This window comes from Schistocerca serialis, chromosome 1, assembly GCF_023864345.2.
Source record: "Schistocerca serialis cubense isolate TAMUIC-IGC-003099 chromosome 1, iqSchSeri2.2, whole genome shotgun sequence".
NCBI classification, from domain to species: domain Eukaryota; kingdom Metazoa; phylum Arthropoda; class Insecta; order Orthoptera; family Acrididae; genus Schistocerca; species Schistocerca serialis.
Genome location: NC_064638.1, coordinates 813,158,154 through 813,183,108, shown reverse-complemented (window position 1 = coordinate 813,183,108; position 24,955 = coordinate 813,158,154). Strand labels below are relative to the sequence as shown.

Here is a 24,955-nt window from a genome sequence, read left to right as displayed (position 1 = left end):
CACTGTTGCTATTATTATTCTTGAAACACCATGACATATCAAAATATCCCATCAGAATGGGATTCAAACTGTCCTGAATGTTGAGGACAGCTAATTCTGTGCCAGAAGCATAATATTTCAATCTCTTAAGAAGCTTATTTTCACAGCATAGTGTCTTCAATACCAATAGAACAAGCAATCGTAGATGACTGAGTCAGTTTAGAAATAAAGATTTTCTATCTCACGATTACTGTTAAACTCAGAATTTTTGAATGTTTAATATTTTCTCTAACTGTAGTTTCTGTTTTTACAAATGTCTGAACAAATCATTAATAAAAAATTAACCATTTCAGTGATTATGTGTCTTCACAATCTGAACCAAGCTCTGGAGAATGGAAATGATGAAGCAATCATAAGAATTTTGCAGGATCCAGTTCTAAAATTTGACATTACTCCAGACCATGCAGTTGTTTATGTCCATTTTCTTAAGGTGAGATGAACTATATCAATACAAGTTTAGAAAGAACACATCTTATGACTCAACTGATGAACGCATATGGACATAACTATGAGAATAAGTACGAGACTATATGAATAAATAGCATAAAAGAAAGAATTTCTCAACTTCTGGAAGGAACTCTTGTACAGAACAGAATGAATATGCTACAAGAAAACCTTCAACTTGGAACTGAATACTTTGTATTTAACTCGATATTTTGTTATGCTTGGAAGCCTGTTGAAAATGAAATCTGCCGAGTAGTACACACCTTTCTGTAAAATGCTTAAGGAAGTGTTATCCAAATGCATATTGTTTTTTTGCATCTAGTTCTCACTGAATGAATGTTGCACTTGCTTCTGATTGAGTTAGTGTTTCAATGTTATCAACAATAAATCCCATGATGGAACATATGTATGGGAATTGCATACTTAGGACTGATGACCTCAGAGGTTAAGTCCCATAGTGCTCAGAGCCAATTGCATACAAATCTGAGATATCTCAAAAACTCACTGCAGATTCAGTCAGACATTAATTTCAATAAACCAATAGTTCCACTAGATTTGTAAAACCCCTTACATTTAATGCGCATCATAAGGCTTCGTGAACTAATCTTTCATAACAAAAGATTAGTTGTTCTATTTAACTACTTTTGTAACTGATACAGTCAACAAAAAGAGAAGTACAGTAATGATGATCAGTTATTAAACTCCATAAATCTTAATATTTGACGAAGATATATGTCTGGATTTACATCCATTAAAAGGTGATCTGAAAATATGAGTCATTATACAGTGTAAGGTGGCGCAGTGGTTAGCACACTGGACTCGCATTCGGGAGGACGACGGTTCAATCCCGCGTCCGGCCGTCCTGATTTAGGTTTTCCGTGATTTCCCTAAATCGCTCCAGGCAAATGCCGGGATGGTTCCTTTGAAAGGGCACAGCCAACTTCCTTCCTTGATCCGATGACGTCGTTGTTTGGTCTCTTCCCCCAAACAACCCAACCCCAACCCTCATTGTACAGTGTGTATTTCTATGCAAGCAATTACATTTATGTATGAAATGAAACAGTGTACGACTGCTATAGACTTCATAGCAGTCCACAAGGAATTGAATTTGCTTTTTAGTATTATGGGCATTCTGTCACATTACATTTTTTTCTTTCTCTGTACAGATTCAGTTCTGTTCAAACTAGCAGCAGCTGTTCAAGGTGAAATAAAAATATTAAAACGTAAGTATGTGTGTGTTGAAAATATTGACTGTCCCTAAAATAACTGACGCAGGGACTTTTCAAGTGTCACCCAGCAGTTACCTGTAATGTAAGAACAGACATTTTTATTTAATCATCACAACAAAATGAAATAATTATAAAAGATTTACTACATTAAGTAGAGCAAAGAGACACGATATTAAGTGCACCAATGACAGAAAATCATATTTGCTTCATTCTCCTACACTTTACAGTAATGTAACATTAGTTTGCACTTACAGTGATGACAGTATGATCTAAATTACTAACAGAAACAATAATAAAACCTCCTTTTTTCACAGACTGGTTGCTTTGTTTATTGCACAGGTTTCTATATGACATTTCAGAACACAAATGGATCTGATTTCTGTCAGTATATCAAAGTATATATACTAATGATATGAATATAATAGATGGAAACATTCCACGTGGGAAAAATATATCTAAAAACAAAGATGATGAGACTTACCAAACAAAAGCTCTGGCAGGTCGATAGACACACAAACATACACACAAAATTCTAGCTTTCGCAACCAACGGTTGCTTCGTCAGGAAAGAGGGAAGGAGAGGGAAAGACGAAAGGATGTGGGTTTTAAGGGAGAGGGTAAGGAGTCATTTCAATCGCAGGAGCGGAAAGACTTACCTTATGGGGAAAAAAGGACGGGTATACACTCGCGCACACAGACACAGAAAAATGTCTGCTTGTGTCTTTGTATGTGCGGATGGATGTGTGTGTGTGTGTGTGTGTGTGTGTGTGTGTGTGTGTGTGTGTGTGCGCGCGCGCGCGCGCGCACGAGTGTATACCCGTCCTTTTTTCCCCATTAGGTAAGTCTTTCTGCTCCCGGGATTGAAATGACTCCTTACCCTCTCCCTTAAAACCCACATCCTTTCATCTTTCCCTCTCCTTCCCTCTTTCCTGATGAAGCAACCGTTGGTTGCGAAAGCTAGAATTTTGTGTGTATGTTTGTGTTTGTTTGCGTGTCTATCAACCTGCCAGAGCTTTTGTTTGGTAAGTCTCATCATCTTTGTTTTTTTAAAGTATATTTACTCCCTGACTAAAAAATTGAATCGCCCAAAAGAAATGGATGAAATTAAATGGAACTTCATGGATTCCAGCGGTTACAAAATCAAATCAAATTTACAAGGAAATTGGCAGTATGAGCCCACTATCAGCATGACATTGAACCTCTCTGGCCTGGATGCATTCACTTATTTGGTTAGGATGAGTGTCATAAAGCCAGTGTATCTTCTCATGAGGCAAGCTGGCTCACTTCTGTTGTAACTGGTCCTTGACATCCCAGATACTAGCAATAGAACGGAGTTGATGTCCGAGCTGATGTGATACACATTCTATTGGGAACAGCTGTGGGAATCTTGCTGTCTACAAGAGTACCCCATCATCACAGAGATAGTTTGTAGAGACACATGCCATGTGTGTACAAAAACTGTCCTGTTGAAAAATGGCACAGTGATCCTGTCGGATGAGAGATAATACGTGAGGATGCAGTACGTCTGTGACATATCATTGTGCCGTCTGAGTTCTCTCAATTACTGATAGCCATGACATGAAATGAAACTCAATGACTCCAGCCACAATGCTAGCAGTAACACAATGAACTATGGGACATCTCCCCAGAACACTCCCATAATTGCTGGCGATAGATGGCCAGGGTGTTGCAGAACCGAGATTAATTACTAAACACAATGCAAAGCTATTCAATAGCAGTCCATGCATCCCTCCAAACATGGGCATTTGTGTTGTGCTGTTAATGGCAGCCTACAAGTAGAACCGTAATTCTCTAGTCCAGCTGCTGCTAGTCTCCAGTCAGTGGTGTGGGAAAACATAGAATGTTGCAGGGAATCCGTTACTTATTCTTGTATGGCAGGTGCAGGTGTGAAAAAGTTGGTGTGTTTCATGCGCAATACAATGATCTTCACTTGGAATGATCAGACATAATCAACTGGAACCTTGATGACAAGAATGCCTGCCATTGTGTTCCCATCCTGTCCAGCACCGGGTCACTGTCACATCCGAATGCCCCATAAATCTGGTTATTGCATAATTCAGACAGCCTGCAGAATGGAGACCCACAATGAGGCCCCTTTAAAACTCTGTCAGGTGTTGATAACACTGTCCCACATGAGCGTGTACCATGTCTTTGTTCTTCCTAGTGATCACTCATGTCTGATGCTCTTCGCACCCCCGTGTACCCTACCGAACCTGGTAACAAAACTAAACACAGTTAGCCACTCTAGTGACATTTGTATCACAGAAAACTCCAGCTGTAATCATTTACGTACCGCAAACTGGGGTAATACTGATCATTTTTTGGTGGCTTTTAACTGATATTTTCCATGCCGTTAAAATCATTTTTACATAATTTTATATTTAAAATGTATGATGCTTTCCTCTCAATTCAATAGAGAATTGAAACAAGCAAATATATCATGAGTATTGGAAGGAAATCACTGATCAGCATTACCCCATGGCGTGTAGAATTCTGATAAGGTTTATTTTGCTCAATTGTAGATGTTACACTTTCACACAGGTTACAATGGTCAAAATTTTACACTTTTAAAAAAGTGTAAACATTACTGTAGCTACAAAATAAAAAATAGCCCTACACATTTAAATAATGAACAAGAATAATAAAAAATTTTAACACACAACTCAACCCTCAGATTCAAACACTTGCTTCATTACAATCAGTCCTACTCCGCACTGCTAATGTCAGCATTGGAGAATTTACACTCATATCGTTTGCAAGAGATCAGCTCCATCTCTGACAATTTCCTATGTCCTTTGGGTCTGCAACATCCGAGAATACAAAAAGGTTGTGGCTTCAGTGTTTCTTTTTTTCATTAAATTAATTTTATAAAGTCCCGCACTTGTCTTCCTTATTACATGGCCAAACGAAATGTTGAATTCTTTTTGTTTCTGGTTATGTGATAAGAACTATAGCACCACTCAACAACTGCAGTTCCTTTCCTGTTTTGACTGAAGTTGAAGTGGCATCTTTGAGGGAGAAGCAACATGGTTTGAGCACTTCGAAGCCTGAGTTCCTTGTTTCCAGCATATTTTCACCTTCTTGTGACTCTGCACTTTCCTTGCTGTCCTTCATATCACTGGTGATGAAATCCTTAACCACAATGCCTTTCCTAGGAGGTATAGTCAGCCACTTTGCACAATTGAAGATGTGCTTGTATTTGGATCAGCAACTTGGGCTTGCTGGAGATGTTCTTCAGAGGATGCAGTATAGAAAGGTTTATCACTGCTAACGTTATTCTCATTTTTGAAATCTGATCCAGCTCTTCTTCAAAATGGAAAGGTATAATACCAGATTTTTTTGTAAACCCTGATATTATCTTGGTTGCAGAATTCATAACTATTTTCATCAAAGTTTCTTTCAACAGTTTAGGAAATACTGACTTCTGCATCACTCCTGTTGGATTTCTTCCACTCATCTAACATGTATCGCCAAGCTGTCTTTAAGGGGCAAAGGAATGCATAGTCAAAAGGCTGGCAAGGGTGGGTCACATTTGGAGGCAGGAGGACAAATGTAATGTAATATTCCTCACAAACCTTGATTACACTTATCACGAGGTGACTGGATAAGTTATCCCCAATCATAATCTTGGGTCCTTGTAATTTCATAACATAGGGCAACAAAATTTTCGTGAACCATGATTTAAACATGTTTATATCAAACCACCCACCCATATTCCTGTTGTTACCAGCCCCATTGACACCTCCCTGAGTCCCAAGTATCATTCATACAGATGCTTACTTTTGTAAACAGTAAATGGGGGCAACAATGTTCCATCTGCAGCTGCTGCCATCATAACACTGATAATAGTTTTAGATGCATCTAAAATTCTCTTGAGATTCTTCATCCCTCCTTTGACAAGCACCTTCACCTGTCCTGGGTTGTCAGAAAAATTTATTTCATCGTAGTTAATTATATTATAGTCACAAACTTCATCCAACATTTCCCTAAGATAATCGTAATATTCCGTTTTGATCTCCTTCAAAACAGCTGCTCTAACTCCTTTCATGTTGTCTCTGATTTTCACTGTCTGTTTGCAGTTTCTTCTCAGAATTGCATGAACCCGATCTAATCCGGCTGATGATCTTTAAATCTCTTTTCCATTTTCCCTATGTGATTGAGGTAACCCTGTACAATGTTACATACATCTGTGTTTCTCAGTAGAAAACCCCATTTAGCACAAATCAATAAATGGTCAACAAGCATTTTGTCCTCTTCTCTGTGTAAAGCTGTTGGTGCACCCACCTTGGTTTTATACTTACTCCTTAACTTACCATTAAGGGTAGTGTGTGGTACAGCAAATTCTTCTGATGCTCGTTTTCCCCTAACACATGGCCTTTATCACATTTTCCTGGAAAATGGAGTTGTATTTGCACCTTGATACATGGGCAGGATTTGAGCCTGTACTGCCAGTCTGACTGCCACGGACATTTGGACATTAGCCTCTGTACTATGCTTGCTTGGTCAAATCAAGGCTGATGTTATGGTTATATGATGTATGTATAAAACTTCATTATCGGTTTTCTCAGAAACTAGGGACTACACATGAAAAGTCACTAGCTAGGTACACAGGATAAGTCCATCTACAATGTATCTGAGAGTCATAAAAATCCACCATTAACAGGTCTAATGGTTCCCTCGTAAGACCTCTGTGATATACCACCTTTTTCCACTTCCATAATTAAATGTACATTCTCATGGGTTGAATTTACACAGAAAAAATCATGATAGTTCATAAACTGTTCTCTAACAATAGTCATATTAAGAATTTGGTGGCGCCAAAATTGTATTTTACATGAATAAACAGACTGGTTAGGGCTTAGGGCTGCTGTATTCAGAGGGTGCAGTAGATTGGATGCTGCTGCTGCTGCTGCTTGACACAAAGTTTACAACTACAGTACAGAGCAGTGTTGCAACTGGTAAAGCTCAGTGAATGTATCAATATTTGTACTACCTGAATTGGAGACAGGTATAGCAGTCATCAACTCATGGAGCAAAACCTGGTTGATGACCCTCAACATAAATGAATGTAAGGAACGCATGTAAATTGTCAAAACCCTCCGATATTGCTTGGCTTCACAGTTATTGATTTGTCTTTCAAATATTTTGCAACTGCCTAATACTTTGGAGTTTCTGCTGGAGTGATTTAAACAGTAATGTTGACGTATATCGGGCCATGAGGAAATAAATTATGGACAGTTTCATCGGAAGAATCCTAAAAGAAACATAACTTGCCTGCAAATAACGTCACTTAAAAAAATCCGTATTCGACTAAGTATTGAGTGTGTTCTTGGACTCTTCCCCAATAATTGAAAAGGTTATGCATGGTTAAAAACAAGGTGTGTGCTGTACCATGGTTTAGTTTGGTCAGTGTTTGGTTGAAGATGCTACAAGAAAAGCGCTATGCGTCAGAGAGCCGTATCGTAACATACATTTAAATAGGTATTGAGAAACCTTTTGCTTCTGTCGCCATGTATCTCACATACTAACGATCAAGGATACAATTGTAGAAATTTTGGTTGTATGCATATATAATGTACTTTCTTTCTGTGTGTTGTTGACAAATGCAACTCTGTTAGAGAAAAGTAAATATGCTGCCTGTTATACCATCTGCCGCACACTGTAGGGTCTTGCAGAATAGATTAGTAGGTTGTGCTGTTATATGTTAGCCATTGCTGTCATTATTCTTGTATGAAGTATCACACAATAATGTGTACTGGCAGCACACCAGCTTCTTATGGTGTGCAAAATATGTAATAAATATTTCAGACCTGTCTGTCCTGTACATAACTGGTGAATTTCTAGTCTGCATACTTTGTGAAAAAAGCTCTTTGTGTTGCCTAGTCCCCATGTTTCCAAGAAAAACATGTCTTTTTCCATATTTTACAGCACATAGAACCTATAACTGTTCTAGATTACTAGATATTATTAGTTTTGTTTAAAATATTTGTCTTGCATATGCAACTCCCCATGGCAGAAGTGAACTGATGAGTAGTGAACATAACAAATTATACTATTCAGAAAGTAAATTTGCTGAAAGTTTGAGCTGTAAAAGATTTCTTTGTGTGTCTCTAAATTTACAGATTATCAAAATGTGAAAAACAATTTATGATGTCTGTAGTTGATTGTTTTGTTCATAAATGTATTTAATATTTTGAAGGGTAAACGGCAGAAGAAGGGTTCAGAGCTTTGGCTGGAAGATGCTGAGGACGCAATCAGTGCTGCTAATGATGAAATTAAGTCTGTTGTTCAATGTGAGTATTGTTTTGATCTTGTAACTTAGTTGCCTTTACCTGCTCTGGGCACATGCAGCCTTCATGTTGTTTAAAGGTGTCATTCTGTACCTCATACTTATGACCATCATATTCTATTTTAGGCAAAAATCAAACAATGGAAAATCCAGGATGGGATGTAGCAATATTATGAAAAGGAAAGTTGCTACTCGCACGCACACACACACACACACACACACACACACACACACACACACAAGGGCTTCCTGTTCCCCTTCCAGCACTACACAGCCGTCATTCCACCACCACACTCAGTCTTTTTACTTCTCTCCTTTTCTACTACTCCCCCCCCCTCCCCCCCTCCCACCTCTCCTCTTCTTCCCTGCCCTCTGTCTAACCTGCAACACTTCACTGTCCACCACCCCCACCATGCATCCCTCCTCCGCCACAGCCTCCTTACTCCCACCCAGTCGCCACTCACATCATGCACTGGTGCTGCTGCTTGCAGTGTGGTTTCAGTTGCCTGAGACTGCAGGTGTGTATGTGTGTGTGTGTGTGTGTGTGTGTGTGTGTGTGTGTGTGTGTGTGTGTGTATTGTTGATGGAGGCCTCAATGGCCGAAAGCTTTATTTATTTGTCTTTTAATTTATCTTTTTGTTGTGTCGTATTGTATGTTAGGTTTAATAATTCTTAATCTGAAAGTTTCACAGGCTAATGTCGTGTGCTGACACCCTCCTTGTCTTCTCATTGCCACGTGGCATTTTACAATGTTCTTTAGTAGGTAGCAGAGAAGGACCCTCCCTTCCCCACTAAAGAGGCTCCCATAAAGTCTGGCCACCCATGCTGGAGGTATCTTCAGTGATGAGCAATCCCTTGTCCATTATGCTGTAGGTCTTATTCAGGCCTTCACAGACATGCAGTACCCTCCAAACGTAGTTCAAAAACTGCAGTTGGAGCCATAAGGGATGTTACAAAAGGTAGGAAAATATATTTTCCTACCAAGAGCTGACAGGAAATCAAATATTCAGTTCTCAGAACAATGATGTGGAGTGCAAATAGATAAAATTTAAAAGCGTTGCCTAGTATGGTTCAAACAAGTCTATTCCAAGTAAGGTTGTAAGAAATGGGGAAGAACCATTATCATAAGAAAATTAGGGTCTATGTAAAATCAGTATGAAGATCGAAATAATCTATCCAGTCCCTCAGTGAACATTCAAAAATGGAAGACGATAGAGAAGACTCAAATATCAGATTTGATCCTTCAAAACTGAATCCAGTTGAATGTTCACATAGAACAAAGAGTAGAAAAGCAAATCCCAGTCTGATACTTGTAGGAAGAATCTTAAGGAAATGTAATTCATCTACGAAAGAAGTGGCTTACAAAATGCTTGTATGAGTGGTCCTTGAGTATTGCTCATCAGTGTGGGTCCCTAATGAGGTTGGATTAACGGAAGAGATACACAAGATCCAATGAAGAGTGGCGTATTTCGTCCTGGGACTGTTTAATCAGCAAGAGAGCATAACAGCATTGCCCATCGAACATCAATGATGCTTCAAAAGAGGCATTGTGCATCATAGAGAGATTTACCATTGAAATTCCACAAGAGTATGTTCCGACAAATCTAGCGTTGTTCTGTATTACTTCCTCCCTCATACATCTCACAGAACGAATACAGTGAGAAAATCCAAGAAATTATAGCATTAGCTCTAGGTTTACTAACACTTATTTTTCCCATATGCCATTCACAAATGGAACAAGGAAGGGTGGGCTCAGATATCTGGAGGGGAAAATCATTTTCCTGCTTCTCTCAAGTAGTTCACAGTGGCTGTGTACCCATGTATACCAAAGACTCTTGAGACTCATATGGTGGTACCAGAAATACCCTCCGCCACCCACTTTGTGGTTTCTTGCAGAGTACAGGCGTAGATGTAGATGTAGACCTCCTGTTCTAAATCGTCACATGCCACTAGTTCTCCACCACCCCCATGGACCACCATAGTCCATCACAGGCACATCTTACTGTATTAGAAGCATGGCCATCTATGAAAGAAGTTATATCATATACAGACTTTTCTGTGACATCTATACAGCCTCTTTTTTTGGACTGACCACCAACCAGCTCTTCACCTGAATGAATGGCAACTACCAAACAATGATCAAGGGCCAAAGTTGACCAACCAGTTGCAGAACATGCTACTGAGCTCAACACTCAACCTCAAGAGGTGCCTCAAAACCCATGCCACCTGGACCCCCGTTGCCCCTTTCCTAATACCAGGTTCTCTGACTTATGTAGATGGGAATAATTATCCGTACAATACATACTTCAATTTAACGATTCTCCAAGCATCAGTCTTTACTACCCTTTGTCCACACCCACATCCACCCATGTGGTCCATCTGCCCCCTCCCCTTATTCCTCAATCCACTCTTCCATGTATCAAGCGCCACATGCAACAAAGACAGGCTCAAGAATAATGTAGCCGTATGTGCATAAGGTCAGCAGTGTTTCTAATCTTGTTCGTGTGCTTGTCATATCTCAACTATGCAAAAATGGTTACAGTTGATCCTACTATGTGCATTTCATCTAGGGTTTTCCAGTGTCATTATAATATTAATTGCTTGATGTCATTTAAATGTAATTTAAAAATAAAGAAAACCTTTACCACCACAAAAATGTCTAGATCATGAACTTCTTGTTTCCTCGTTCTCTCTTACCTCTCATTTCTCTCTCCACATATGTTCAGTTTTATTTTATTATTCTCTCATCTTGTTTTGCTGTACATTATATTTATGAATATGCTTTTTTGCTCTATCAAGTCATTAGCTTTTTCCACTCCTTTTTTGGCTTATACTGTTCTTTCAAACTTCACTTTCTTTATTCTGTCAACAGTGTCCTTTCTTCCTTACCTTTTAGAGACCACCTATTATACCATAGTGTTAACTTTTGTCCTGTCTCACTTATTCCCACCTGTCATTCTGATTTGTGGATCTCGTGTAACAGTCTAGCTGAATGATTATTTTCTAGTGTCTTTACGTATTTCCCTTTTCTTCTTGTGCAGAGAAGAATAAACACTTGTAAGCTGTATTTTTCAGTATATTACATTGTGGAATATATGGAAAGTGTTTACGTTGTTGTTGGTTTTTTAAAAAAAGATTTAAATTGTTTTTCTGTGTGTGATTATGTACTTACAGTATGCCATTGGTTGTTGGAGATGAATTCTGCTGTACGACGAGGTGATGCTAAAACAGCATCTAGTCTTTTAGCAAAATCAGGGTTGGACACAGATGCAAGCATTATTTTGAGAAACAATCATGCTTTTGAAAGGCTTCGGGATCTTGGTTTCAGAAAGGTACGAAATTCAAAATGTAATGACTTTTTCTAACGTTACTGTTATTATATATTCAAAGTACTACTAAGAATTTACTCTGAAATGAGTAACTGGAATGAAGCCTGTTACAAAACAGAAAGTGTTGACATGTGTATTATTTGTTTGGTGTTTATCATCCTGTAGTAATCAAAGTTATTAGCTGCAGATATTACGTGCATTTAACCACCTTTATGCATGTCTGTGTATTTGGGGGGGGGGGGGGGGGGGTTGCAAGAATTAGATATCCTTGGAACACACATGATGCTGGTTTAATAACCATATTTGTCTTCTTCAAACAGTGCCTAAAAATGAGAAGTCTTTGTCAAAAAATGGAAAATCCAGGATGGAATGCAACAATATTGAGAAAAGAAATGTTGCTACTCACCATATAGCAGAGATACTGAGTCGCAGAGAGTCACGACAAAAAGACTGTCATAAACCCCTGTTCATGAGGCTAGGTATTCTGACATGTTCCATGACTTTGGAGATTTGCTCCTCAATTTGGTCCTACAGAACTTGACGTGTAAATAAATAAATAAATATACCTTTCGGCCAGTAAGCCTTAGTCAAAATTAGATGACAAACACACACATACACACTCACGCAAACACAACTCGCACACATGTCTGCAGTCTCAGGCGACTGAAGCCACATTACGAGCACCAGCACCAGTGCATGATGGGAATGGCAACTGGGTGGGGGTAAGGTGGTGGCTGGGACGAGGAGGGGGAGGGATAGTAAGGTAGGGGTGGCGGACAGTGATGTGCTGTTGGAGAGTGCATAGGGACAAGTTAGAAATAGGGTAGGGCAGCTATGTGCTGTCAGGAGGTTAGACGGAGGGCAGGAGAAAGGCGGGGAGGAGGGGGGGGGGGGGGGGGGGGAGTATAGCGGAAAAGGCGAGAAGTGAAAAGACTGGGTGCGATGGAGGAGTGGGGGCTGTGCAGTGCTGGAATGGGAACAGAGAAGGGCTGGGTGGAAGAGGTCAATGACTAACGAATGTCGAAGCCAAGAGGGTTACAGCAACGTAGGATATATTTCAGGGAAAGTTTCCACTTGCGTAGGTTCAGAAAAGCTGATGTTAGTGAGAAGGATCCACAAAGCACAGGCAGTGAAGAAGTCATTGAAATGAAGGATGTCATGTTCGCAGGGTGCTCATCAACAGGTTAATCAACATGTTTCTTGGCCACAGTTGGTCAGTGGACATTCATGCTGACAGACAGCTCTTTGGTTGTCATGCCCACATAGAATGCAGCTAAGTGGTTGCAGCTTAACTTGTAGATCACATGACTGGTTTCACATGTAGCCCTGCCTTTGATGGGATAGCTGATGTTTGTACTGGACTAGAGTAGATGGTGGTGGGAGGATATGTAGGACAGGTCTTGCATCTAGGTTTATTACAGAGGTATGAGCAATGAGATAAGGGGTTGGCAACAGGGGCTGTGTAGGGATGGACGAGTATATTGTGTAGGTTCAGTGGACAACGGAGTACCACTGTGGGAGGGGTGGGAAGGATAGTGGATAGGTCATTTCTCATTTCAGGGCACAACAAAAGGTAATCGAAACACTGGTGGAGAATGTAATTCAGTTGCTCCAGTCCTGAGTGTTACTGAGTTACGAAGGGAATGCTCCTCTGTGGCCGGACAGTGGGGTTTTGTGAGGTGGTGAGAGACGGGAAAGACAAGGTATAGGAGATTTGATTTTGTATGTACAAGAGTGGGAGGATAATTACAGTTTGTGAAGGCTTCAGTGAGAGCCTCGGTATATTTCGAGAGGGACCGTTTGTCACTGCAGGTGCGAAGACCACGGTGCCTAGGTTGTATGAAAGGGACTTCTTGGTATAGAGCGGGTAGCAGCTGTCAAACTGGAGATGTTGGTGGTGGTTGGTAGGTTTGATATGGACAGAATTACTGATGTAGCCATCTTTGAGGTGGATGTCAATGTCCAGGAAGGTGGCTTGTTCGGTTGAGTAGTCTAGATGAAGCAAATGGGGGAGAAGTTGTTGAGGTTCTGGATGAGTGTCCTCAATGAATCTGATCCAAGTGAGGGATTTAGGATTCTGGGTATTTAGGAAGGACTCCTCAAGATGGACCATGAATAGGTTGGCATAGGACGATGCCATGTGGGTGCCATAGCCATACCCTGGATTTGTTGGTAGGTAATGCCTTCAAAGGAGAAGTAATTGTGGATGAGGACATAGTTGGTCATGGTGACTATGAAGTAGGTTGTTGGCTTGGAATCTGTTGGGCATTGGGAAAGGTAGTGTTCAGTAGCACTAGGGCCATAGGCATTAAGGATGTTAGTGTAAAGGGAGGTGACATCAATAGCGACGAGCAGGGCACCGTGCTGTAAAGGACCATGGCCTTCCCACTATTGAACACTACCTTTCCCAAGTATAACCTCACCCACAGTTACTTCTCATTTGAAGGCATTACCTACAAACAAATATGGGGTATGGCCGTGGGTACCCGTGTTGGACCATCCTGTGCCAACCTATTAATGGGCCATCTTGAGGAATCCTTCATAAAAACCCAGAATCATAAGCCCCTCACTTGGTTCAGATTCATTGATGGCATTCATCCAGAACCTCAACAACTTCTGCCCCATTTGCTTCACCTGGTCCTACGCACCCAACAAGGCACCTACCTAGACATTGACCTTCACCAAAAAGATGGTTACGTCAGTAACTCCGTCCATATCATACCTACTAACCACCACCAATATCTCCACTTTGACAGCTGCCACCCGTTCCTTACCAAGAAGTCCCTTTCATACAGCCTAGGCACCATGGTCTTCGCACCTGCAGTGACAAGCAGTCCCTCTCGAAATATACCGAAGGTCTCACTGAAGCCCTCACAAACCCTAATTATCCTCCCAACCTTGTACAAAAACAAATCTCGTGTGCCTTATCATTCCAGTCTCCCACCACCTCCCAAAGTCCCACTGTCTGGCCACAAAGGAGCATTCCCCTCGTAACTCAGTACCACCCAGGACTGGAGCAAAGCAACTGAATTACATTCTCCTTCATGGTTTCGACTACCTCTCATCATGCCCTGAAATGAGAAATGTCCTACTCACTATCCTTCCCACCCCTCCCACAATGGTATTCCGCCATCCACTGAACCTCCACAATATACTCGTCCATCCCTGCACAACCCTAGATGCAGGACCTGTCACCTACATCCTCCCACCACTACCTACTTCAGTCTGGTCGCGAACATCACCTATCCTATCAAAGGCAGGCTACCTGTGAAAGCAGTCATGTGATCTACAAGTTAAGCTGCAACCACTTTCCTGCACTCTGTGTGGGCATGACAACCAGCAAGCTGTCTCTCTGTCTGTGTGAATGGCCAGTGACAAACTGTGGGCAAGAAGTAAGTCGACCATCCTGTTGCGGAGCACGCTGCAAAACATGACATCCTTCATTTCAGTGACTTTTTCACAGCCTGTGTCTTATGGATCCTTCCCACTAACACCAGCTTTTCTGAACTGCGCAGCTGGGAACTTTCCCTCCTATGTATCCTACGTTCCTGTAACCCTCCTGGCCTTAACCTTCGTTAGTCATTGTCCTCTCCCATCCAGCCCCTTCTCTGTTCCCATTCCAGCACTACACAGCCCTGATTCCTCCATCGCACCCAGTCTTTCTACTTCTCATCATTTCTGCTATTCCCGCCCCGCTCCCCATCTCTCCGCTGCCCTCTGTCTAATCTCCCGACTGCACAAAGCTGTCCTACCATCTTTATACCTCGTCCCTGCGTGCTCCCCAACAGCACGTCACTGTCAGCCACCCCTACCCTCCTATCCCTCCCCCTCCCCATGCCGCAGCCTCCTCCTTACCCCCACCCATTCGCCATTCCCATCTTGCACTCTTGCTGCTCCCCTCAGTGTGGCATCAGTTACCTGAGACTGCAGTCATATGTGTCTGAGATGCGTTTGTATGACTGTGTATGTGTGTGTTTGTCATCTAATTTTGAGGAAGGCCTTACTAGCCGAAAGCTGTATTTATGACAGTCTATTTATTGTGCCTATCTGGTACTGAGCACCTCCGGTATATGTTGAGTAGCAATGTTCCTTTTCTCAATATTGTAACTAATGCAGTGATTTTCTTCTTCCAACTTAATCATTAGTCCACTGAACTGGATATTGATCTCAGAATCAACTCAAGAAAATCAATTGAAGAAAAACTATGTATAATGTGGTGTAGAACAAAAATAATGATACATCTTCAGAGAGATAAAATTGATGTGATACCATTTGCAACATACAATTACATTTTTGAAATCTTTGCTTACAGTTCCTGCCTACCAAAAATAAGTTTTTTTGTAGTGTAATGTTCTTAGACATTGTCTTATATTGATTTTTACAAGGAATTACAGCATAAAATTACGTTAGTTGTTGTTCCTGTTCTTAGTCCCTGAAGACTCTGTCACCCTGGGTGGAGCATGTCACACACAGTGGCCACAGTGTCTTTCTCAATCTTGATAAGAAGCAGATTACATGGCAACCACCAACCGAAGAATATCAGAAATGTTGCTACCTCACAGTACAGGATATACAGGTCAGATTTTGCTTTGTTATAAAATTGTAAAATGTCATTTGGTCACACCTGTCTTGCCTTCAGCTGTTAATGTCATTCTGGCCTGAGCTGCCGGAGTTGGCAGTCATGTGGCTGAGGTGTGCTTGTGTGTGTGTAAGTGAATGGTGTGTGTTTCTCTTTTTCTAATGAAGGCTGTAGCTTGAAGCCTATATTTAAGTGTCTTTTAATTGTGCCTGTCTGCAGTTTAATGTGTCATCTTTCTGGTAAGTAGTAATGTATCCTTTCCTACATTTTTGATATTCCTATCTGGATTTTCCATTGTTTGATATAGTTTTAATCTTGATATGCTATTAATTAATTCTTCTCTAGTCTCTACTCTTGGAATGAACTTCAACTGTTATGAGTGATGATGAACATCTATTATACGAGGTGCATTCAAGTTCTAAGGCCTCCGATTTTTTTTCTCCGGACTGGAAAGAGATAGAAACATGTGCATTGTTTTAAAATGAGGCCGCGTTCATTGTCAATACGTCCCAGAGATGGCAGCACTGTACGGCAGATGGAATTTTACCGCCAGTGGCGAGAATGAGAACTGTTTTAAATACTTAAAATGGCGACGTTTTCCTTACTTGAACAGCGTGCAATCATTCGTTTTCTGAATTTGCGTGGTGTGAAACCAATTGAAATTCATCGACAGTTGAAGGAGACATGTGGTGATGGAGTTATGGATGTGTTCATGGGTGCGACAGTTTAATGAAGGCAGAACATCTTGTGACAACAAACCGAAACAACCTCGGGCTCGCACAAGCCGGTCTGACGACATGATCGAGAAAGTGGAGAGAATTGTTTTGGGGGACCGCTGAATGACTGTTGAACAGATCGCCTCCAGAGTTGGCATTTCTGTGGGTTCTGTGCACACAATCCTGCATGACGACCTGAAAATGCGAAAAGTGTCATCCAGGTGGGTGCCACGAATGCTGATGGATGACCACATGGCTGCCCGTGTGGCATGTGGCCAAGCAATGTTGACGCGCAACGACAGCATGACTGGGTCTTTCTCTTCGTTGGTTGTGACAATGGATGAGACGTGGATGCCATTTTTCAATCCAGAAACAAAGCGTCAGTCAGCTCAATGGAAGCACACAGATTCACCGCCACCAAAAAAATTTCGGGTAACCGCCAGTGCTGAAAAAATGATGGTGTTCATGTTCTGGGACAGCGAGGGCGTAATCCTTACCCATTGCGTTCCAAAGGGCACTACGGTAACAGGTGCATCCTACGAAAATGTTTTGAAGAACAAATTCCTTGCTGCACTGCAACAAAAACGTCCGGGAAGGACTGCGCATGTGCTGTTTCACCAAGACAACGCACCCGCACATCGAGCTAACGTTGCGCATCAGTTTCTTCGTGATAACAACTTTGAAGTGATTCCTCATGCTCCCTACTCACCTGACCTGGCTCCTAGTGACTTTTGGCTTTTTCCAACAATGAAAGACACTCTCCGTGGCCGCACATTCACCAGCCATGCTGCTATTGCCTCAGCGATTTTCCAGTGGTCAAAACAGACTTCTAAAGAAGCCTTCACTGCTGCCATGGAATCATGGTGTCAGCGTTGTGAAAAATGTGTACGTCTGCAGGGCGATTACGTTGAGAAGTAACGCCAGTTTCATCGATTTCGGGTGAGTAGTTAATTAGAAAAAAAATCGGAGGCCTTAGAACTTGAATGCACCTCGTATGTCCAGTTACAGAAATCAAGTTAGATTAGAATCTGAAAGTAAACCAATTTAAAATATAAATATTTTTCAGTAGAAATTTCCATTATTATTTATTTCATTTCTGATGACTCTAATCTTGCTAGATTCTGAGGAGGTCCTTAAGCAGTCTGTGCTGTGTTTGTAGCTCTATGCTGCACTTGATGTGACCTAAAGGCGCCTACATGTCACCCAAGGAGTACCTCGATGAATAATAAAAACAACACATACTCAACAAATGATACAACATAAAACAAATAGTTATATTAAAGTGTGACATAATGTGTGTAAAAATACTCACCTGTCAATGTTTAAAAGCATAACATTTAAAATAATACTAATTACCAACACATTTACTCATTTGTAGATGACAAGGGTACAGAAAAACTTCTCACCTCCAACTCTTGAGGAAAAAAGGCTGAATTTAATAATGCAGAAATTATGTACGCACTGTCTCATAAAAAAAAAGAAGAGTAAACATGATACTATTCCTTAAAAATTAAGTGAGTTAATCGACTGGTACAATGCTTTATGATCCTTTTCTTGGCATGACGTATTGTCGAATATATGTAGGCCTACAGTAGCGAGCTCCAAGAAGTTTAGAATACAAAGACATTTTTATGGCTACTATATCACAGTGTATTATGAACAGTAGCACTGTAAACAGAATCGCTCTGGTGGCTCTGTGGCCTGGTTAATACACATTTTAAATATGTGATGATGCTAAACTGATTTTGTGGGTACTTTTTGATAGTACCACTATGGCTTCATTAAAGTAGGATGCATTTTAAAATGGGTATGCTTCGTCATGTTTTAAGCACATGTGTTCCACATGTATAGAAGAAATGCTTTCGACTATGGCATATTTTATAGTTTTAATATGTAGACTGTCCATTAGTTGTATTTGGTTTTTCAAAGATGGTCATCACTCATAAAAATCTATTGACTAAGGACCAAAACATTTTATGATAATATATGGAAATAAAGGAGTTTATTCTGCACTTTATGGATCACTGTATGAGTTGTAACTATGTCGCAGCTTGTGAAGGCATTACAAAACATTAGTGCGTTGATGATGACTGAGACCAATAACAAAGAAGAACAAAAATTTCATCTACAAATGCCCTCTTTGAAGTGCAGTAGCTAAGGGCAGCTTTCTTCCTTCAAGCAACCAATGAATCCCATACCAGGTCACACCTACACAATAAAAGATAGTTAGAAATCTGCATGTGTCTGTGCTATAGTGGAATCACTGCTGTCAATACCAAAAGTTAAAAAGGGGGAAAAATTGATTCTAAAGCTGTCTGACCACTCAACTCTAGTTTTATGTAATGGATATGATGACATTTCTAAAGACCCTTATGAACTACGAAGACTGGCTTGAATAAGGAGCTTGGTGGTTCCTTCAGACTCTTTCCTCCAGGGAAACACTAACACATACAGACTGCTACAGAGCTCATCCTACAACTGCCCAAATTGTCAAGCTTCAGAGAGCCGTATGTCTTGTAAGCTGCTTATCCTCGACACCAGCAGCCACACACATTTCATCAACTTCCAAATTCAGGGAGGGAGGCAACCAAGGAAAAAGTACATACATATGTAGTTACAAGAGCATCTCCCTAATGAACTGTGTAGGAAAACTCTAGAGCAAATGGTCAACCATAACTTGGTGTTAATACTAGAGGCCAAGCAGTTCTTAGCCATTGTCAGTGATGGTTCAATACATGTCTGGTTGGAGTGAAGTGAATGACAGAGTACTAAGAGCATAACTTTGATAGTGCAACAAGTCTCCTTCTATCCTTGGATGAGGGTCAAAGAAAGATATGATATGAAATAGAATCCTTAGTTTAACCCACTTTAATAGGAAAGCCTGATCTGTCATTAGTAAACTAGAGTCATCAAATCCTGCAACCAAAAGATCAAAAACCGCCATCAATTTGAACTGTTTTGCTAAACACCTAGTATGAATTTCCAAGAACACAGAAGACAAGCAAAGCAAAAGGTATATCAAATTATAGTTGAATACCAGAAGAGGAGCTGCTCTACATACTTCTCAACTCGGCATTCCATTTTAAGAAGAAAAAACCAAAGATTAAATGAAAAGCATGGAACTTGGAAAAGCAGCTGGATTTGATGGACTGTACCTTGGCTTTCTAGTTCATTGTGGACCAACTACAGCAAAATGACTTACCTACTTCTCAGATACCCTACAAACCAAAAATCTTCCACCCCTGATGAAGAAAACAAAAGTATTAGCCATACCGAAACCAAATAAATATCCCACAAAAGCAAAAACTATCATTCAGTAGCACTTCTAATTGTTGCATACAAACTCCTTGAGCATCTGATGTACAATAGAATTTTTGAAGTAGTCGACAAACACATACCTGCAGAACAAGTGATATTCAGACCATGGAGAAGTTGTAACCATCAGATACTCTCTATCGCTACTTATATCAAAAATGGGTTCGAGAAGAAGTCGATAAGAGTACCTGCCTTTCTTTTTTTATCTATCAGCTGCTTACAACACTGTTTGTTGAGAAGGACTTTGAAATTTGAGTGTTATCCCACACCATAAACTTACGGAACTACTTAACCACAGTCTAAGCAATATATACTTTCAGATCTATTCTGACAAAGGCAGAAGCAAAACATTTAAACTGAATGATGGTTTATGTCAAGGATCTGTTCGAGCTTCCCTTTTTTTCAATCTGTAGATGCAAGACTTATTGGAAACACCTTAAAGGAAATTTATTTATGCTGATTACATTTGTTTGGTGGTCCAGAGCTCCAACTTTTCTGAAGCTGAAACCACTTTATCCAGTGATATGAAAATCTGGGATGTGTACTTCAAAAAATGGTGCCTTCATCCAAATCCTTGGAAAACTGTGATATCTACATTTCAGCTACACATTAGACTGGCAAGGTACAAACCAGAAGTCAGATTTAGAGTCGAAGTGTTGCCAAGTGCTGCAGTACACCAAAATATCTAAGAATAACATTAGATGGCACTCTTAACTTACAACCAGAATCTTTCAAATGTAGTTGCTCAAGCTGAAACAATAAAGATTCTTCAAAAATATGCTGGTGCCTCATGGGGAGTAAATCTCATATTTTAAGATACACAGCCTTAGCCGTATCACAATCCATTGCTGAGTACTGGTGTTCGACCTGGATCAATAGTGCATACACCAGGAAGGTAGATGTGCAATTTAATCAGGCATTGTGAATGATTATGGGATATATTCAGAGTAAAAACACTCTATGGCTTCTTGTTTTGAACAGTATCCCACCTCCAGCTCTAAGAAGATCAGAAGCTCTCCTGGAAGTCTGGAATTACATTCAAAAGAATTCTCAGCTACCCATTCATCAAGATATTGCACAAGCAGAACACCAGTGCTTTAAATTAAGTAAACCATCATGGTACACAGCAACTAACCTTGTTAGATCCTCTTTTAGTAACAGCCATTCATAGAAAATCCATTGGAAGCAGTTATCTGCAGTTAACAAGCATTTGATGGAGAACCCTTCTACGCAGATAAGAGGTTCCAATCTCCTCAGTTATCAATGGAGGATCATGAACTGAATTGGAACTGGCCAAGGCAGATGTGGTTATCTAATACGCAAGCAGGGATAGGCTGGTTCTGCAGACTGTGACTGTGGAGCCTTCTTACAGCCAATCCCTTATATCATTGCTGACCATACTTTTCGAGCAGACAAAGGAATGATAATGGACATTCGCCATGCATCAGATAAAACAACTGAATGGATCAGGGAACTAGATCTGGAGACATAAGACTGTATGAGATTGTGTTTGTGCACATATGTCCACAGATGTTGTGTATATGCATTTGTTTTCATAATATGATAAACAAAATAAAGTGTGGGTTCAAAAGGTACTGAGGCACTGTTGACACTTTGATCCAGGAGGAGGAGGCAGCTATATGAATGGTCATCACTTCCTAGACAGTAGTGTGTTGGAAATTGTTGTTGTTGTTATTACTACTACTACTACTACTACTGCTACTGCTACTACCTCTACTACTACTACTACTACTACTACTACTACCACCACCACTGCTACTACTTTAAAAGAAATGGAAACCCATGTGACACAGCTTGGAGGTTCAGTACTTCAGGTTGGTTCCAGCAATGGAGTTTCAGTGGTTTTCTACCTGTATTCATTGAATCTGTTCCTCAGCAGATTTTTAGTTATGGAATTGATGAAGTTATGTCTGACAGTTTTTAGCAGAAGAATGGATCCTTTGAAGAAATGATATAAGTGATACTCTGTTTACTTTAGTCATGAATAGTGTAATGCCCATGGTGAGGAGGCCCAAGAGATATCCCTTCTTTGTGCAGTATTCAGAAGCATTTTATTTCTTTCCTAACCCCACAAAAGTAATTCATCAATTCTTACTCAAACTTTAGAGATTGATGGACTGGATTGCGGTGACAGGTTTTAACTGACTGGCAAATGAGGGATTCCTCTGTTTTAAACAATTGGTGTGGCTTGTGAACTTCGCAATTGATTCAGGGTTTTTATGGTTACCACACATAATGGACCTGAATTGCCTTAGCGACAGGTATAGAGGGGCTGCATTTTGTAAGGCTTCCCTGCAATGTTAGATAGATTATAGATGCATGGTCTATAGATTAGTGGACCTACTTACCTGGAGATCATTGATACTGTCTACTATATGGGGATTAGACTATCCATAAGTGTCCACAGGGCCAAACCCATTTTTTGTAATGACGCTGGGGGACAACCACTTCATGCCTCTTAGCAAATCCTCACACTGTGTTAGACGTATAAGATCCTCACTGTTCCAAATTCACAAGCATGTCAAGTCATTGCTTGCCTTCCAACAAAACAAATTTTCTCAAATCATCTGCGAGCAACAAGAGTGATTTGAATTCACATAAAGCATGATCTAATGGCACTTGGTGTGGGACAAGTGCAAATTTAAACCCAGGATTAGAACCAATTGCCAGCCTGGTTGCTAAAGAGGCCCAGAATAATTTTACAATACCAGAGAAGGAAAGTTGCTACTCACCATATAGCGGAGATGCTGAGTCGCGATAGGCACAATAAAAAGATTCACACACTCATAGCTTTCGGCCATTAAGGCCTTTGTCAGCAGTAGACACACATACACACACGTACACACACACTCACGCAAATGCATCTTGCACACACGTCTGCAGTCTCAGAGGACAGAAACTACACTGCAAGCAGCAGCACCAGTGCATGATGGGAGTGGTGACTGGGTGGGGGTAAGGAGGAGGCTGGAGCAGGGAGGGGGAGGGATAGTATGGTGGGAGTGGCGGACAGTGAGGTGTTGCAGTTTAGTCGGATGGCAGGAGAGAAGGCGCAGAGGGGGGAGGGGTTAAGTAGCAGAAAGGAGAGAAATAAAAATAAATTAAAAGACTGGGTGTGGCGGTGAAATGACGGCTTTGTAGTGCTGGAATGGCAACAGGGAGGGGGCTGGATGGGTGAGGACAGTGACTAATGAAGGTTGAGGCCAGGAGGGTTACAGGATGTTTTGCAGGGAAAGTTCCCACCTGTGCAATTCAGAAAAGCTGGTGTTGGTGGGAAGGATCCATATTGCACAGGCTGTGAAGCAGTTATTGAGATAAGGGGTATCATGTTTGGCAGCATGTTCAGCAACAGGGTGGTCCACTTGTTTTTTTGACCACTGTTTGTCGGTGGCCCTTCATGCGGACAGGCAGCTTGTTGGTTGTCATGCCTACATAGAATGCAGCACAGTGGTTGCAGCTTAGCTGATTTCACAGGTAGCCCGCCATTGATGGGATAGGTGATGTTAGTGACCGAAATGGAGTAGGTGGTGGTAGAAGGATGTATGGTACAGGTCTTGCATCTAGGTATATTACAGGTGTATGGGCCGTGAGGTAAGGGATTGGGAGCGGGGGTTGTGTAAGAATGGATGAGCATATTGTATAGGTTCGGTGGACGGCGGAATACCACTGTGGGAGGGGTGGGAAGAATAGTGGGTAGCACATTTCTCGTTTCAGGGCACGATGAGAGGTAATTGAAACCCTGGCGGAGAATCTAATTCAGTTGCTCCAGTCCCCGATGGTACTGAGTTATGAGGGGAATGCTCCTCTGTGACCAGACTGTGGGACTTTGGGAGGTGGTAGGAGACTGGAAAGATAAGGCACGGGAGATTTGTTTTAGTACAAGGATGGGAGGATAATTACGGTCAGTGAAGGCTTCAGTGAGACCCTCAGTATTTTTTAGAGAAGGACTGCTCGTCACTGCAGATGCGACGACCACGGGTGGCTAGGCTGTACAGAAGGGACTTATTGGTATGGAATGGGTGGCAGATGTCAAAGTGGAGGTATTGCTGGTGGTTAGTAGGTTTGATATGGACGGAGGTACTGATGTAACCATATCTGAGGTGGAGGTCAACATCTAGTAAGGTGGCTTGTTATGTTGAGTAGGACAGAAAAGCCAAAGAAGCAAGCATTGAAAATCATATGACTTCATGTAACATCTCCTTATATACTATTACCTCTGTGTTGAAGTATACAGTGAATGGGAAGAAGAATGTGAAGTGACTGATAATAAGCTGTGCGGAGTAAAGTCAACTACTGAGTCATGGTGAATCTCCCACTGGCCACACTAATAAGATGAGGCACTTCTCACTCATTTATGTATAGTATATAGCCCACTGACATATGGCCATTTGCTCCAGTGAGAGGGCCTTCCAATTTCTAGCTTTCGTAGCATGTAGATCACAGTGTGTCACATTTAATTGGCTGTGTTTTATATGGAGGCAAGGGGAAAAGACTAGTTTACTTACAGATCTGTATCACATCTTGTATTCATACATTGCATTTCCCTCATAATATTGTTAGAAGATTATAGCCTGCCTGTGAAACCAATGAATTAGTGATTTCATGTAAACCAAATACACTACCAAACATACTTGGTGTACCCCTTCTTATACTTTGCCTTTAATATTTATAAAATCAGACCATCCCATAACAGTACTGTCATACTGATCTGAGCGAAACTGGTCCCGCGGTTTCTTAAACAGTCATTGCCCTATAACCCATTTCACAGTACAAAATAACATTTTTGTTCATGGTAATTAAATGTTAGCACAATTTTGTGAATAGTATTGAAATGTAGGCTATTAATTCATAGAAAGGAGCTTTATCCTGTGTTACACTATCTGATTAGTTTTACTTTGCTCAGATTTCTTTTCTTGTCATGTCCTCGAAATAGCTTTTCTGTTGTCTATTTTCGTTTTTTAATAAATATTCTGTTTT

At 40.9% G+C, this 24,955-nt stretch overlaps 1 protein-coding gene across 1 annotated transcript in view; it reads left to right on the top strand.

The window, feature by feature from the left end:
- LOC126484220 (ras GTPase-activating-like protein IQGAP1) overlaps positions 1-24,955 on the top strand; it is a 350,623-nt gene that overhangs the window by 177,424 nt on the left and 148,244 nt on the right. The window contains exons 13-16 of the mRNA XM_050107637.1: positions 333-469; positions 7,932-8,025; positions 11,196-11,353; positions 15,780-15,926. Of these exons, the coding sequence (XP_049963594.1) occupies positions 333-469; positions 7,932-8,025; positions 11,196-11,353; positions 15,780-15,926 (536 nt within the window). The remainder of the gene's footprint in view (positions 1-332; positions 470-7,931; positions 8,026-11,195; positions 11,354-15,779; positions 15,927-24,955) is intronic.